Source organism: Megalobrama amblycephala, linkage group LG2 (genome assembly GCF_018812025.1).
Source record: "Megalobrama amblycephala isolate DHTTF-2021 linkage group LG2, ASM1881202v1, whole genome shotgun sequence".
NCBI classification, from domain to species: domain Eukaryota; kingdom Metazoa; phylum Chordata; class Actinopteri; order Cypriniformes; family Xenocyprididae; genus Megalobrama; species Megalobrama amblycephala.
In genome coordinates, this window is record NC_063045.1 from 44,020,994 (window position 1) to 44,039,742 (window position 18,749).

The 18,749-nt window shown below is 37.2% G+C and overlaps 1 protein-coding gene across 2 annotated transcripts in view; it reads right to left on the reverse strand.

Moving 5' to 3' along the window:
- Positions 1 to 18,749, reverse strand: part of fgf11b (fibroblast growth factor 11b) — a 60,761-nt gene that overhangs the window by 18,063 nt on the left and 23,949 nt on the right. For both annotated transcript variants that reach the window (XM_048177946.1, XM_048177954.1), the window contains exons 2-3: positions 14,772 to 14,882; positions 9,186 to 9,289 (exon numbers count right to left, since the gene is read on the reverse strand). In XM_048177946.1, the coding sequence (XP_048033903.1) occupies positions 9,186 to 9,289; positions 14,772 to 14,882 (215 nt within the window). The remainder of the gene's footprint in view (positions 1 to 9,185; positions 9,290 to 14,771; positions 14,883 to 18,749) is intronic.

The window sequence follows — 18,749 nt, forward strand, 5'->3', positions numbered from 1 at the left end:
GTGTGTTTCTATTAATTACTGCATTTATTTAGTTCAAGTGAGACGAGTAAAGAGCATCTGTTGCATAAATGTGTCTCGTCTAAGCAACAGAAAACGTATTTTACTACGGGTAAAAAAAACTTAGGCTAACGTTACCTATATTAAACTGTTTGTGCTACAGTTAAAAATGTAAATTAATCGCAATCTTTTCACAGCCCTTCGTAAAGTGAAAATAAATGCTCAGAATTGATAAATATGGAAATAAATTTATCACAGGGCAAACGTGTGAATGTGCACAATGCATTTTATTCAGACAACTCTAATGGTAGTTGTATATTTACAGGCATATTGTAATTGTATATGCGTATGCACCATGAGTTTGTTAATCTATTCTAACCCATGCATGCATTTAAATGCCACTGGCTCATGTGATTGTAATATCTTAGTTGTTTTTAAGTGATATAACAGATTCTATAAACAACTATAAGAGATAATTTTCGGCTTTCCCCGGCACTCTGCACCGGCATAAAGCGAAACCGGAAGTGTATATGTGTACACTCACTGATCGAAAATCCAAAATGGCGCCCGGGCGCAACTAGTCCATTGTGATGAGTCATGCAGGTCTTCCAATGAAGCTCAACTTTGGGAAGAATTTAAGGAGGATTGGAAAGAAGTTGAACATGACACATGCGCCAAGTCTAGTGAGCCAATACCCAGGAGAATGGCTGCTGCAATAAAAAACAAGCCAGAACCAACAAAATATTACCAACTGATTACATTGTAGTCAATTTATGCTTTATTTCCTGTGAGCTTTTTGTTTTTATATGCCTTTTTGCATAATGCAATAAAACCCATATTTAATTATATGCTGGAGTTTGCCTTTCTCACCAAATAATTTTGTCATTTTAATACCTTAACCAAGTTTAGTGTACTCTTCTTCCCAGTATAACATACTCATCATATTTTGATTGTTTAATAGAACCAGAAGCATCATTAAAAGCAAATATTGTGCAAATATCCCCTCCGGACATCACTTTTGGCCACTACTGTATATGTTTTGAACACATTCACTCTGAAAGAAACCAGAAATTTTAGCTCTAAGTCAGAGGACATGGGAAGATTAGTATGTCTCTAAAATGTATATACAAGATATCATACATATTAGTGTCTATCAACACATTCAAATATACCAACGAATACTAATGAGATCACCTTGGGCAAAGACAGAGGCCACATAATAACAAGATTCTCAACTGAAGGGTACTAGGGTTCATAAGGGGCTTCTGAGAAATGGAGGCAGCTTAAAATGCCGCAGAGGGTTTATGGGGATGAACAGCTACAATCTGCAGTTCATTACCTGCAAGGGGGAAGGAGAAGATTACTGAATCACTTACACTTCTGTCTCTCTCTATCTCTCTCTCCCTCTCAGTCCCTCGTCAACTTGTGAGGGAATGCTGGGAATGAGGTGTGTTTGGAAGCAATTGCATGTGTTTTTAGTTTGGATTCATATCGGTATGTTTCTGGTTTCTCATTTACCTTTACAAACCACATTTCTCTCTTTGAGTCTGCAGTATGACAGGTGTGATTGCATCTCAGTGACGGAAGCATTCTGAATCTCAATACCATCTGTAGAGGAGAGAGTCTATAGAAACCATTTATCAAACTTGAGATAAAGGCAACACAACACACACTATACACATCTTGTCTGAGGTCACACAATCACACACACCCACACATGCACCTATTGTGCTCAGACAATGCTATTATACTGTAAGTTAACTGGTAGAAACTTTTTTTGAAGCGAGTAGTTTTAAATCGAAGCTTGTGTCGTCTGAATAATGGCTGATCATGGCAACAGGCCCATAACTATTTCTGTCAGGAACCTTACAACTGTGTCAGCGCCTCCCACTCCCCATATCTTTCCTGTGTTCTCTTTCTCACCCTCTCGCTCAGCCCAGGAGGGTTTTTCCAGAGCATACTGTCTATAAAATGGGTCAGGACGGGACCAGGCTCTATTTTTATCAGGAAACCATTTTCATAACTCCACAACAGGTATCTCACAGACCTCGATGCCCACACAACCCCCCTACTGTAGACCAAAAGCGTGGAGATTCCCTCAGTAGTCCATTCCCCATCGCTCTCCAGGGCTACACAAGTGCTGCCTGGATAGTTAAAGATGCAGAACAATGAAGGCTGCTGGAACGTTTTCAGCTTAGAGCTGATCACTGTACGGTTGGAAATCAATGGAATAGTTAAACCAGAAATGTAAACTCTGTGATCTTTTACCCATTCTCATGTTATTACAAACAATCTTTCTTTCTTTCATAGAAAAAAACAAAACAAAAAAAAAAAACAAGATAAGTTTCAAAGCAGCTTTCCATATGAAAATTGGTGGTGTTTTATAACGTCCAATAAAATCAACTAATATAACATCATATGGGTAAGATTATGCTTTTTTTTTTCTTACCATCCACCAAAGAGAAGCTCATGTAAAATACCCTCTTGTGTTCAGTGGAAGAAAGCAAATATAATATACACTATATTGCCAAAAATATTGGGACACCCCTCCAAATCAGTGAATTCAGGTGTTCCAATCACTTCCATGGCCAAAGGTGTATAAAATCAAGCACCTAGGCATGCAGACTACTTCTACAAACATTTGTGAAAGAATGGGTCACTCTTAGGAGCTCTGTGAATTCAACCGTGATAGGTTTGCCACCTGTGCAATAAGTCCATTCGTGAAATTTCCTCACTACTAAATACGGTCAACTGTTAGTGGTATCATAAAAAAGCGGAAGCAATTTGGAACAACAGCAACTCAGCCACAAAGTGGTAGGCCATGTAAAATCACTGAGCGGTGTCAGCGCATGCTGAGGTGCGCAGTGCGCAGAAGTCGCCAACTTTCTGCAGAGTCAATAGCTACAGACCTCCAAACTTAATGTGGCCTTCAGATTAGCTCAAGAACAGTGCATAGAGAGCTTCATGGAATGGGTTTCCATGGCCGAGCAGCTGCATCCAAGCCTTACATCACCAATGCAAATGCAATGCAAAGCGTCGGATGCAGTGGTGTAAAGCACGCCGTCACTGGACTCTAGAGCAGTGGAGACGTGTTCTCTGGAGTGACGAATCACGCTTCTCTGTCTGGCAATCCGATGGACAAGTCTGGGTTTGGCGGTTGCCAGGAGAACGGTACTTGCCTGACTGCATTGTGCCAAGTGTAAAGTTTGGTGGAGGGGGGATTATGGTGTGGGGTTGTTTTTCAGGGGTTGGGCTTGGCCCCTTAGTTCCAGTGAAAGGAACTCTTAACTCCCTCGGGTCGGCGGTCACGCCGGCGATACCACCTCGGTTTATTTCTTACCAGTGTGAAAGAGACTCAAAATACTCTGTCAATGTTGCACATACAATTAAGAGTTATACACCATTTTAATCTGTGGAATATCTTCTTTTATTTGTGTACACTCAGAGTAAAAACAAAATGTTGTGCTTTTGTAAAATAAAGAAAACTAACATGATGCGTGATCTCTCGTCTCCCTCTGAAGGAAGTCCAATCTGATAGTTCTCAGCAAATGAACTGTAACTTAGTGAATACTAATGACACAAAAATTAGACTTATGTCTAAAAAAAAGTTGAGATGTCAGGTTTTAAATCGTGTAAGTCAAATCGAAAACAAAAAATCTGTGTTTATGTAATCTGTATGAAAAGAGACACATGTCAGACCTCCGTGATTCAGCTCATTATCCACTAATGCGGCCACACCCACGGAGCAAGCGCTATTCAGATGCAAATTCAGAGGCAATACTTGTATGCATTGTCTCAATCGTGTATTTATTGTCTTGAAAAGTGTTTATCTGTATATTAAAGCCATGGTTAGCGACCTCTGGAAGACATGCCGTTAGTTCCTGGAATGTCCTGTTCTTCTTTAGATGAATTTGTGGACTAAATGTGCACAGAGTTCCCTCCGGCTGCAAGTATGAATAGGTTGTTTGCACATGACGTCACAGCAGCAGCGCGAATGAGTCTGGAGGGCAGGGAGTGATGTTTCTATATAGGAATCCTATCAAAAACTCAAAATTTGCATGTTTTGCGTTGTTTATGGTTGCTCAAATCAATAAAATCGAGAACCCAGAAGGCGTTTATATCGTTTACATAACTTATACCGTTTTTTATAACTTATTTCGTTTTTTAATTTTAAAAGTTGTCGCCTTTGCGTCTGCTGATACTTAACGTAAATGAATATGGATGCTTGATTACCTTTTTGACTTGGTTAAATATTCACATTCATGCTATCGTTTGCAGGGAGGAGAAGATATTTTATCCTATTTAATTATAATTTGGTATTTTCACTTCAGTTTTGTAGTATGTTCACAATGTTGATCTGGTTACCATGAGAACAGTGTCACGGGCTGCAGCTTCAGCCATCGTATGGTAGAAAATGTCTAAATAAAATAAATGTGTTCAACAAGCTGACAGAAGTCGATCAATTTATTTGTTGGAAGCGTGTAAATGTAACTAGTTTAAATGTTGTTTTTGTAAATATTCACTTTCCCATATGACCATGGAGGAGAATCGGAGGGTCACGTTCAGGACACAGACACGCTGTATTTTTGTATTTATTTCAACCAATGACAACCAAAATCAAACCCATAGAAGCTCGTGAACAGTTCTGAAGTGGCTGTGTGCAAGTTATAATCATTCACAAGCCGAGTGATCATACTCTACAACATAATGTTAATTATTACACAAAAACCAAATACAAAACTCAGCAAAGTATGTGATTATTTTGAGTGAAAGGCAGTGGGTTTATTTAGTGACATTAATACATTTGCTAGTCGTCTTCCCTCACCTTCTCAACCAAGGCGAAAATGTATTACCGTCCTTTTTTTCCACGAACGATATCGTGAGTTCCTATTACAATTCCCGATTCAGCATAAATGACCTACAATGGCGACATTTTTCACAATCACGACAGAAAATCAAAATACTGCTCTAACTTCACTAGTAGAAAGGCAGCGCGATATAAACAAACACAGACTAGAACTGAACACGGCGTGAGGGCAGCTTCACATCCTCTATATCTGTCTCCTCGATGGCAGGAAAGTCTTTTAATTCAGCGGAAAAGTCGCTCCTCTTCATAGCATAAGGATCGCGTCCAACATATGTTGTGATTTTCTGTTTATACCTTTCTAAACCAGCAAAGAAAGGACTTTTCCCAATCTCTTCCATTCTAATTTTCACTGCTTGCCCTCCACCGGAATTTCGCGCGTTACCAGAACCATGTGATTGCAAACAACCTATTGAAAACACAGTATCCAGCGCTCATAGTGATGACAATAAATATTGAATAAATATCACTCCTCTGTATAGAAAATTGACATAAACATGAGAATCCATCAATATTTCTCCAAATGTGCATGCTTTTAAGCTAAAAGGCTATATGAAATGCCATAGAGGTAACATAATTGTTCAGACACTTTGCATCACAGAAATACATTATATTTTAAAGTATATAATAGAATACCATTATTTTAAATTGTAATAATATTTCACAGTATTGCTGTTTTTTCTGTATGTTTGATATACACCATGATGAGCTTGAGACATGATCACAGAGGTTTTTGAGCCATTTTTTCACAGCTTACCTGACAGAAAGGCCTCATTATTATGCAAGTCATTACAGCTCATTATTATGCGATTCTTTTGTCTTGCAAACAATGCTTCAGAAAGCATCGGAGCACAATGAATCAGCGTATCAAATCTGCTGTTCAGAGCACTAAAGTCATGTGATTTCAGCCGTTGGCAGTTTGACACACGATCTGAATCATGATTCAATACACTGATTCATTTATGCTCCGAAGCTTCCTGAAGCAGTGTTTTGAAATCAGCCATCACTAAATAAGTCGTTATTTTGTTTTTTTGGCGCACCAAAAATATTCTTGTCACTTTATAATATTAATATTGAACCACTGTACTCACTTGAACTGATTTAGATGTTTTTAGTACATTAATGAATCTTGAGAGAGGAAATGTCATTGCTCCCTATGTAAGCCTCACGGAACCATCGTATTTCAACTAAAAAATCTTAATTTGTGTTCCGAAGATTAACGAAGGTTTTACGGGTGTGGAACGGCATGAGGGTGAGTAATAAATGACAGAATTTTCATTTTTGGGTGAACTAACCCTTTAAGGCCACCTAATATAAAGTGGGACCAAAAAAAATATGCATATATTATGATAAATTATAATAAATTAAATAACTTATAAATAAATCATATTATATATACATATTTACAGGTTTTATTTAGCCTGGAATGTTCCTTTTTTATTAAACCCAACAAATTAAACAAATTAAATCTTATCAATCTTAAATCTCATAAATCACTATCAATCTATCTCTAATTAAATTAGGGGATGCAAATAACTATCATGGACAATTTTCATCAGATATTGAAGATAAGGGCTTCCAAATGTTATTTTGGCAGTTAAAAGTATTAATATATAAAAAGTAAGGTTACATTACCATAAAACATCTGTTCCGTATGCGCCATCCAACGTAAAATACTAAATAGAAAAAGGAGATTACTTTGAGATAGGCATGAATAGTCTAACTCTCACAACATTTGTATTTTATAGACGTGCCATATTCAAAAGTAAATGACAATGGCATATTGTCATAATTGCAAATTTAGTGGATTTTAACCTTTTAAATCATGCAGCTGAATTGCCGCTTCCAGATTTGACGGTGCATTTTAAACCTTAATGGTCATTACAGGCTTTGCACCAAACACTGGATGAGGACATGAAGAATGTCTGCCCAAGGGGATGTATGAAATCCATTATATGGCAGAAGAGCACAATCCCTGAGGCAGCTCGTCTAATTTACGTGGGCTTATTACAATGAGATACTTATAGAGCTTGACAATATAGTGGCATATTATGAATGACCTTCTCTTTAGCTGCAGTGAGGAGAGGAGGGGAGGGGAACGGGAGCATGCGGAGGAGAAAAAAGCTCCGGGGAATGAGGTGTTTCCCCATTGGCTGTGTCCTCCGAGCCTCTGAGCCTCTCTCACACATTTGTCTGTTCCGTTACACGCGCTTTCTCTAAGCCGATGGTTATCATACACACACTTGCACTCGCATTTAAATCCTCACGTACGCTTAAACAATCTTATGTGCACACTGGTGATATAACAAAACCCAGTAATAATTTCCAGCATCCAGATGCCAGTTAAGCAGCATTGTAAACATAGATATCATTCCCAAATTAATCTGCTTACATAACCCCCCTGACATTGATTAAAATACACAATTTTACCCAGAATTCCATGTAATGTTCTCTGATTCGACTGCAAGCAAAAATAATGTTTGTTTGAGTGCCAAAGACTGGAATAGGGCACAGAGAGGACAAATTCAGATGGTTATGGTAGCACGGAAAGGACAAATCTATTAAGGACGAGTCCAAATGAAAGGAAATGGTGAAAATGACAAGGACAGGACAGACAGACCAGACCTAAGACATAAAAAGGGGAGGGGAGATGGACAGTTTTAGGATAGCAACACAGGGCAGGATGTCCCAAAGCTTGGAACGCATCGGTAAGCTACACAGGCACTGAATTAGAGTCAGTTGCCTTTGAACCAAATGCCGCTCTCCACTTCTGAGAAGAAAATCCCCTCATTTCTCAGTTCACAGAGAGGCAGGAGACAAAAGCTCTCTCATCCCCGCATTCTAATCGGCAGCTCTGGGATGCACACTCACACACACATATACACAGCTTAACAAACACACACTCAATATCTCTCTCTGAGAGCTGTCTCATCAAGCTCTCTGTTCTCTTTATCCTGCTCTAGCCGTGACACAGTCTAAATATCTGCTCCACCTTGCCTGCTAATGCTGCTGCTTTCCACTCTACTCCATATCAAGCACAATTTGGGTAATTGGTCACACTGCATGGGCTAATCCTTTGTTATTGTTTTTATTTTTATGGGAAAGACTGACCTTTGGGATGGCACAGCACATATGCCATAGGGTATCTGGTACATTTAAAAGAGGATTCGAAATTTTAGAACCACAAGAAATTCTCAAATCCTCTAAGAATATATAACTCTGTTTATGCTGTTGCTTTTCAAGTGAGGTTAATCTTTTTTAAATGTTTTGTGGCTAAATACACTACCGTTCAAAACTGTTCTGGTATTTTTTCTGGTATTAAAGTTTTTTGTTTTTTTTAAGAAAAACAAATGAACCCTTTTATTCAGTAAGGATGCATTAATAAACAGTTAAAAATGACAGTAAAGCCACTTATAATGTTAGAAAAGATTTCCATTTTAAATGAACACTGTTCTTTCAATTTATCTTCTATTTTATGAACTTTAGATTTATCAAAGAACCCTGAAAAATGTTATAATTTTCCACAAAAATAAATTACATATTAATATGTATTAAAATAGAAATAGAAATATTTCACAATATTACTGTTTTGTTGGTAAGCATAAGAGACTTCTTTTAAAATTTTGTTTTTTAAAAATCATACAGACCTCAAGCTTTTGAACGGTAGTCTATCTATACAGAACTGCATATTGAACCATTTTATTTGGTGTTGTGAAATTAGAGCTCCTAAATCTGAAAAAAAGGGGGGAAAAAAGATCACAGTCATGAAGATTTTGATGCCTGGGGTGTCCAATTCAGATACTGGAGGGTTGCCTCAAACCTGCTCCAACACACCAACCTGAATGTCTCTAGTCTTCCTAAAGATCTTGATTACCTGGTTTAGTTGTGTTTAATTAGTATTTGAGGTACACTCTGCAGGATAGTGGCCCTGCAGGAAGAGGATTGGACCCCCTTGATATAACCAGAAAGGTTCAGCACCATGGAGAGCAACCTAGAAATTCAGCACCATGGAGAGAGTCCAAAATCTTCAGCGCAAGGCCCACAATGGGTAACTTCACGCCATAAACAAAGCCTGACGTTTTCAGCACCAAAGAAAGAGTCTGCGTCGTCCTAATTACGCCATCTTCTTTCATACCAGTTTGTTTGGCCAAACTCTTTATTATGAGGAGATTAATTAAACTGTCTGCATAATTATTTATGTCTCTAAAAGCTGCACATCGTCAATTATCTGTGAATCATTATTGTGGAGACACATGGAGGGCACCGGCATAATTATTCTAATTATGATAATCATCAATCCTTAAAAGAGCATTTAGTCACTTACAGAAGTGTAGAGATATCCCTCGCTGTTCATGCCCAGGTAGAAACCAGTCTTCGCTCCCTGAATCGCCACTATCCGCAGACCCACAGGAATCAAGTTGAACTGTGCTGTGGGATGAAATCAAAAGAAATTCATACTCAGAGAAATAGATAAAATACTTGAAGAAGAATAGCAAACAGTGCCAGGTGTCAGAGAAAATGGAATACTCAAGTTGAAAACTGGTTGGCTGCTTTTTGATGTCAATCAAACTGCCTCGAGTCAAAAGTCTGGCTTTGCAAGACTAGGGACAACATGACATAGGATGAAACAGGATAACAGAGATGAAGATGAGAACGACACATAAGAGAGGATGTAAAACTGACAGGGATGGCAAAGATAATGGCATGAGGTGGGGGAAGGTATCCAGGAGGGACTATCTGTCCTACGTCTGTTGTCCTTGATAGAAAGATGGATTGTATTTGATATGGATAATACAAGGAACATCACACAGTTAATGCTTCTGAGAGATAGAAGAAGATAAAAACGTGCAAAATAAATGGCAATGAGAGGGAGGAAAAGACAGAGAGACATGCCCTCAGACTGAGGAACACTGGGTAAATATTTTCGCAATTAGTCTTCAGTGAGATTTCCTGCCTGAGTTTGACAGATATATGATAGTATGTAATTGCTGTCGGACATTATTGTAACGATTTAGCACCATCAAATTCACCTCACTGGGCGTGAAGTGTTTAGGATTCATGTCAGACCGCCCTGTCACAACGTTCATGGGATGCTGCAGTAGTATGGTTATTTAATATGTGCGACAGTCATTTCAATAGACAAGCGTGACATGTAAGCTAGTCCTTGACAACCCAGGCAGGAATGTGCTACACTAGCGCACACTGACAACTGCCATCCCAATAAAATACTTCTCAATCCATTACACACACACAACTCCGAGAGTCACGTAAGGCACATAGAGTCACATAAGGTACAAGAGCTCATGACACATCACATTTTCTCTCCTTACTGTCTATTTCTCTTCGTGAACAGCATGCTATGGTGACTCAACATAAAAAAAGATTGTACCATTGAGACCTCAGGTTGAACCTGTACAAAAGAATTAACTTCCAGAAATGGAATACCAAGTTCTTGGGTTAACTCCAGAATACATGCATATTCTGTACTGTTAAAAATAAATATTCTTCAATGGTTCTTTGCAGAAACTTAAGGTGCATCCACACTGATTTAATTGAATTAGTTCGCCATACTGAAATACAGGCAAATCATCTGACTTCCTCTGTCTGCACTCCAACTGGTAGCCATTGAATCTTTAAAAAAAAAAAAAAGAAAAAAAGGCAGTTGTGGCCTAATGGTTAGAGAGTCGAACTTGTAACCTGAAGGTCATGGGTTCAAGTCTCAGTACTTGCAGGAAATGTTGGTGGGGGGAGTGAATGAACTCTTCCACTCTCATTACACACAACTGAGGTGCCCTTGAGCAAGGCACCTAACCTCCAAACTCTGCTCAACTTGCATTGCCAACGTTTGCTTGTGAGCCTCAAAAAGGCAACTCTAATTAAAAATGAATGACTTCTGAGAAACCATTTAACCATTAATCTATATTACTTTATTCTACAACTAAAAATCAATCTTTTAAAATGCTACAAGTAAATGTGGGCACCACAACATGTACAGTATAAAAAATAGGTATTCATTTTGAGATTTGCTAAAGATTACACACTCTTAGGAAATAAGTTTCTAGAACAGGGGTGTACAAACCTACCTCTCGAGGGCCACTGTCCAGCAAAGTTTAGCTCCAACTTACCTCAACACATCCACCTGGAAGTTTGGAGAATGTCTAATAAGACCTTGATTAGGTGCTTCAGGAGTGTTTAGTTGGGGTTGGAGCTAAACTCTGCAGGACAGTGGCACCCCAGAAGCAGGTGTGCAATACTGACAAAAATAAATATCTTGATTTTTCTTATTTTGTTTATAACAATAATTAGACAATATTTAGCTTTTTTTTAAAGTTGCATCTGATGTGGCATTTAGATGTATTTACACAGACTGTTTAAACACATTTACACTGAAATTACAATTGTGTTAACACTCTGAGGTCTGAAAACGCGCCGGCGCGTTTTGCAGGTTTTTTTTTCACATTGCAGCAAAACAGACTTAAAATACTCCGTCATTTTTTGTCATAGAGACATAAGTAATATATCAATTGAAACTATAGAATGTCTTCTTTTATTTGTATACACTCAGAGTAAAAACACAATGTTGTGCTTTTTGTAAAATAAAGAAAACTAACATGATGCGCGATTTCTCCTCTCCCTCTGAACGAAGTCCAATCTGATAGTTCTCAGAAAATGAACTGTAACTTAGTGAATACTAATCACAGAAAAATTAAACTTATGTCTAAAAAACCGTTAAGATGTCAGGTTTGAAATCATGTAAGTCAAATTGAAAACAAACCTTCTGTGTTTATGTAATCTGTATGAAAACAGAGCCATGTCAGAAGTCCGTGATTCAGCTCATTATCTGCTAATGCGGCCACGCCCACGGAGCCAGCGCTATTCAGACGCAAATTCAGAGGCAATACATGCATTCATCGTCTCAATCGTGTATTATTGTCTTGAAAAGTGTTTATCTGGATGTAAAAGTCATGGTTAGGGAACTCTTTTTTTGTTTTTTTGTCATTTTTGGACAAACCACATAAATCAAAGTATAACATGACATCAAAAATATTGATTCTGATGTTTACATTCAATTTTGTGATTATAAATTCTTCCAAATCAGACCAAAATTTTTTTGTGTACACACAAAATAAATGAAAAATAGTCTCCCTATTTGATTGGCAAAAGACACAGGACTCTTCTATGTTTATTTTAAATCTCCTTAGCGTATCTTTAACAGGATAAATTTGATGTAAAATTTTAAATGAAACTTCTTTTATTTTATTATTAATACAGTATTTATAAATAGTAGTATTAGCCTTTTCCCAATTTAAATCACCCATGGTTGAATACCAAAAAAACTTTGCAGCAGGTGGAACTGAGCACGAAATTTGATTTCTAATATATTTATTGGTGTATTCTTTCTTTGTAATGTCTGTATCTCCAATAAAAATTCTACTAAATTCAGCACTAATATCTGTGAATGATATGTGTTTTAGAATTTGAAGTGAACCTGTAGGGATTGCATCAAATACAATTGCGTATTCTTTTGGTTTCTGAAGAAATTCTGAATATGACATAAGAAAACCATCTTTGTTCAGTAACTGTCCTACCAACAGAATTCCTCTATCAAACCATGGTTGACAAAACAGAGACTTCTTTTTATAAAGGATTTCTTTGTTATTCCAGATAAAGTATCTATGTGGACTAAAGTTATGTTTATAGATCAATATCCAAGATAGAAGGGCTTGTTTATGGTTAGGGAGCTCTAGAAGACATGCAGTTAGTTCCTGTTTTCTTTTCTTCTATAGATGAAGTTTAGATGAGTTTTTGTTTCTTTAGCGCCCTCCGGCTGCAGTATGAATTGGAAACTCCATTCATGGAATAGCCTCTTCTTCTTTTAGATGAATTTGTGGACTAAAAATGCACAGAGAGCGCCCTCCGACTTCAAGGATGAATTGAAAACACCAGCGCCATAGTAATGACAATGAATATTAAATATATATAACTCCTCTGTATAGAAAATTGACATAAGCATATGAGAATCCAATATTTCTCCAAATGTGCATGCTTTTAAACTAAAAGCCTATATTCAGACTCTTTGCATCACAGAAATACATTATATTTTAAAGTATAATATAAAACCATTACTTTATATTGTAATAATATTTTTCTGTATGTTTCATATATCATGATGAGCTTGAGACATCACAGAAGGTTTTTTTCACAGCCTACCTGACTGAAATGCCTCATTAATATGCAAGTCATTTCAGCTCATTACTATCCAATTCTTTTGTCTTCTCAGGTGAGAATGGCCCATTTTTCAGTGGTGATTCACGCCTCCATGCATACTGTGTTTCTTGGCAAAAAGTGTCTTACAAAAACTAAATCAATATATTGTTTTATATGAAGGAGTAGGCAGCATAATTTTTACATAATTTTGAAGCAAAAACTCTAGTTTACAACCTCCAATACCCTAAAGTATTATAAACACAGATTTACTATACTTTTTTTGGCCTTATTTCAGTGACTTAAGTTTTTTGTTTTTTCAGTAACCACGCATAAACATTATTCCTTCAAAAACACAAACATGTACATACATGTTCCTCACATATTATTGTAGCCTAGTTTGTGCTGAATACAGTGTAATGACACTTTTGTCATTTATATGTTTATGAACAACTGAAAAAAGCACAAATGTCAGGGCATGTCAAAACTTCTCCAGGCCCCAAATCAGCCTCAGACTCCAGAGGGTTAATAATCTTATGAGATTTTAAAAACAAAATATTGAATATTACATATTGAGATATTAGTTATTTTTAAAAAAATTAAATATGAAAATAAAACTGGAGGTAGATGTCAGAAAGTCCCTGTCTTAATGAGTGAGTCATTGAATCATTCATTCAAATGATTTGTTCAAAACAGCAAATTCATTCAGAAAGGAAGCAAGTGACTTCCTGCGTCCGAAATCAAAGGCTTCAGTACAGCAAAAGAGTAGTATGTCTGAATACATAGTATTTGAAAAATAGTAGGCGAAAAGTACCCGGTTGACCTACTTTGAGAAACTGGAGTCCGCATTTGATGGACACTTGTGAGGCCACGGTAGAGAATTTATTGCTGCATCCAAATTAAGACGCTGCATCCTTTGAAAGCAGCATTCGAAGGCCGAATGCATCACAGCAGTGCAACGAAAGCTGTCCCAATACAAAGTCGTCCTTTTCCTGTGCCGTGAAGGATAGAACGAGTGGATCCTTTGAAGCCAGGCCTATCCCAAGATTCATAGAGCACCAATGATGACTGGATATTTTTTTTTTAGAGAAAATGGTGGATTATGCTTTTAATACATCTTGATATAAAAGCATAGACTTTCAAAGCCTGCTATTGTTTGGTTTTTGCAACGTGAGTGCCATACTAAATAATGCTAGCTCGGACATCGTTAAAACAACTATTACCATATTATCAGAAAAGGTGAATAAGTGAATAATTTCCAGACATCTGATTAAAATACACAACATGGCCAAGAATATGTGAAAATCCTCTTCTAATTATCGGGTTTGGCCTTAATTCCAGTCAAGACAAATATTCATGCCATAGCATGTGATCTTCAATTCAGCTGAGTGTGAATCCCCAGACTTGTACCAGTGACCATGGGCTAAATGTTATACACCTGGCCTTAGGCCTGACATAGGGGACATATGGCAACACTGGCTCTCAGATTAATTACAACAGACAGACAGACAGAACATGTACGTGAGGAGACTGTAAGACAGAGGAAATTAATGACATGAACATCAAAAGTTCATTTTATGTCTGTCTAGCGGTCGCAGGTACGGACACACACAGACACAACTCAATAATTTCTACAACTGACCAACCAGAGGTCACACTGCGCCTGTCAGGTGTGAGTAACGAGTGAAAAAGAACACACACTTACAGAAGCAGCTGTTCTCGTCCCTTGTGCCGTCCATGGTGCCATCCGGCAGCATCTGCAGGTAGTAGCCATGCTGGCTGTACAGACGGGTGACGATGCCTTTTAGCTGTGGCTCTGCAGAGAGAAAACACAATCACAGACACACAATGTTAGTCTGGGGAGTAAACATCACAGTTTGCGGTCTGCGACTTCAGGTCCAGAAAGGTATTAAAGACATTGTTAAAACAGTTCATGTGACTACTGTGGTTCAACCGTAATGTTTTGAAGCAAGAATACTTTTTGTGAGGCAAAACAAAACAAAAAAAACGACTATATATAACAATTTGAACTACCGTCTTATGCAGTTGACGTAGTAAATGCAGGCTTCAGTGTTTATGCCCGAACGCCGGCTCAGTATTGGCCGACGCTGTACACGTGAGCAGCACGACCCATGCGTGTGATGCTGATGCAGGAGCCGGCCAATAATGAGTCAGTGTTCGGATGCAAAAAGTTATTTTTGTTTTGTTTTTGCGCACAAAGAGTATTATTGTCGATTCATAACATTAAGGTTGAACCACTGTAGTCACGTTGACTATTTTAACAATGTCTGCTACATTTCTGGACCTCAAAAGGTGCCTATGTGTGGTTTAGAAACTCAATCTTAAATCTTAATTTGTGCTCCGAAGATGAACGAAGATCTTACGAGTTTGGGACGACATGAGGGTAAGTAATTAATGACAGAAATTTGATTTTGAACTAACCCTTAACAACTGTGGTTACTCTGGTAGGACACCTTGAAGGGAACCAATTTCATACATCCACTAAAAATTACCTTGGGACCAGTTGGTTAAAAGTAATTGCAAAAATGTCCTGGAAAAGTTAGCTATGAGAAGATTAGCTTGCAGTTGCAGATACCATTTGGTTATCTAATGCAATGAAATTCCTACAGTTAATGTGGTTCACATGTCACAAAATACTTTTTTGGGTCACTGTTTGTACAAGTTAACTATATCTTTCATCTACAATGACTAATTCGGTGGCTCATAACTGGTTTTTGTTTCATTTTATATTGGACATCAAATTAAACAAAAAGGTCCTTAAAATCAATCATTATAACTTAACCTATTAATGTTATCAAGAGCTGCATAAGCCCGCTATGGGGAAGGATTAACAAGACATGAACATGACAAAAAAAAAGAAAAAAAAAAAGAGGCAAATTTGGTTACTAAATGTCTCTCGGCAGGACAAACCAACAATGTTTATTCTTTCTGCAAGTGAACTTTAATGTATTTTGGTTCATATTTTCTTTTACCTTTTGCAATTTTATGCATGGTTTTGAAGGGTTGTGTCAAGCAACCTGTCCATTTTGACATCTGCCTAACTTGACTAGCTGCTACCATGATGAATTCCTGCCAGAATATTTTGATTGGATGCTCAGCTTTTGATGTCAACAACAAAAGATACAGGAAGCATTTTATGCTTCTTTTTTAAAAGGTCACAAGTCTTTTTATTGTGCTGTGCTAATTATTAAGCACTTATACAGTAAGGGTTTTTGCACATGGCATTGTTTTTTCCCCCGCTGTCCGTGATACCAGTAGACCTGCAACCCATTTTTCAGCCACGACCCACCAGTTGAGAAGCACTGACTAATTTAGCATCAATATCCAGAGCACAGCTGTTCCTTATGCACATGAAGATGCCTCCAAATTACCTGAAGGGTCAGATAAGAATAGGCCACCTTTCACAGGCCTCACATATGGTGCAGATTATGCATTAGTCATGAACATTTAGTATGCATAACTCACTTGACATTTACACTTTCTCATGTAACTGCTTGAAGACAATGTTTGCTCTCTCATTCCCTGTGACCATTTTACCATGAACGTTTCACAGTCCATCCTATAGCATTGTATTCACTTTAGCCTCATCTTTATTTTTTAGAAAAGCTTTGGTCAATACAGAACTTTCGGAAATAAAATGCGCATGCTACTCTATAAAAGATTTATTCCCATTGCACGTTTATTTATGAGACTAGAGGAGAAGAACAGAAGCTGAATGTTTTATTAGCACAGTCCCTCCAGCCTACTTTGTTCATTTTTGAAACAAGAGAAAGGAAAGCTAAACATAAAATCGCTTGTAAACAGACTGAAGTTCCAAAAAATGTGTAGATGTAGTAAATGTAGTGATAAAATGTAGTAAGAACAGTTTTTGGGACAAGCGGATTCGTTCCCCACAGTGAAATTCAAATGAAAGAAATCTCTCAAGGAAGAAAAGTGATTATCTGGATGGGAATAGGCTGGCTTGTTATGAGTTTCCACTGCGAAGGATATTAGTTAAAGGTTTGTATTGTATAAATGTCAAGCCGGTGGGTCAAAAAGACAATCTGTCTCAAATTCACATGCTTCATCATGTCAGACTCAAAATGAACTGAGAACTGCTTTGTTGTAATTAATGGTTAATCGGGCGATCTAATCACAAGTTGATATGAAGAACTTTTTCCGCTACACGTCCTGCACATTGAGTGCGAGTTTATGAGTGCGTGTATGTGTGGCCTTTTACTTTTCTTTGCTGTCATGACACCTTTAGCAATGCAGAGGACTGTGGTGGAATCTGCTGAACTTTTCCCAAGACCCAGTAAAAGCTTGTATTGATTTCACCCACGCAAATCCTGATAAAAATTCCACTGACACAAAGAGGTTGCAAAGCTCAGGTTTGTGTGTATCTGATTGTGTGTTAGTTTTGCTGCTGCAGGTTTATCTCTAGTCTGAGATCAGCAAGAAGTGAGTGTTGGTAGGAATAGGACATTTTTCTGCTTTCAAGTACACATGAGAAGCTCCTACTTCCGAGGTGAGCAGTCGGGTGTATTGGGTGTTTCTTCGACTATAAGCACTTTGGACCCTGTAAACATAAAAACCTCTTAAAACACACTTTTAACACTTTCACTGTTTTAACTGTCAACTAAAATGACCAGTAGTCTAAATACATGCAAAAAACATGCAAGTTATAAACATTTCCACAACAGTGTCATTTTTTCACATTATGTACTGTACCACAGTCCTCTGCATTGCTAAAGGTGTTGTGACAGCAAATATTCTTTTAGTAAAAATGTCCTTTTAATTATTTTTTTTTATTTGCATAACCTGATTGTAAATGACAAAAAATATTCTGCTAAGTGATATTTAACTTAATTTTACTTCATCATGTCTCATATTGCATCTTAAGCTGCTCTTCACTGACACTGTCATCTCCTTAGTAACAAAGTGAAAGTTCACTATAGCTTTAAAAAAAAAAAAAAAAAAAAAAAAAAACCTTTATTTAGGGGCAACATTTTTTATTATGATGGAAATGTTGCCAAAAGTGAGGTTGAAATAATAAAAAAAGATACAAATAATTTTCACAAACTACAAATTAAAATGGTTAATTAATCTATTTGTTTAGATCATCATTTTTTCTTTTTTTAATTATTAATTTTGTTTTTCTGATGTATTTTTATATGATATAATAATCTACATATTAAAGGCATGTGTGACCTTCATAATGTGACCTTCATAAAACAAAAAGAAAAAAATCTGTTAAAGACTGTTAGTTTTATTAAATGACAACCCCTGGGGCATAAAAGTGCTTGAAATTTAATATATGTCACACATTTAAGTTGGGAACAAAAAATACAAAGCATGTTTTGTAGGTGTTTGACTTGAAGCGGCACTGTGCACACTGATCAGTGTATGACACCAAATTTCCGCAAGAGCAATAAGAGAGCAGACGGCTCTGTGTGTTTTCGAATTGCTCTCATAGTACTTTAATCTCATACACCGATCGGTCTGCACAATGCAGCTTAAGGTCAAATACACCTTTTCTGTTGTATCTGTGAATAACCAATCTAAATTATTTATGCACATTATCTAGCAGATAATTAATGATAAAGCAAGTCATTAGCTTTACATCAGACAATAAGTTCTGTCATAACAAATATTACTGAAATACACTGCAATAAAATGAATT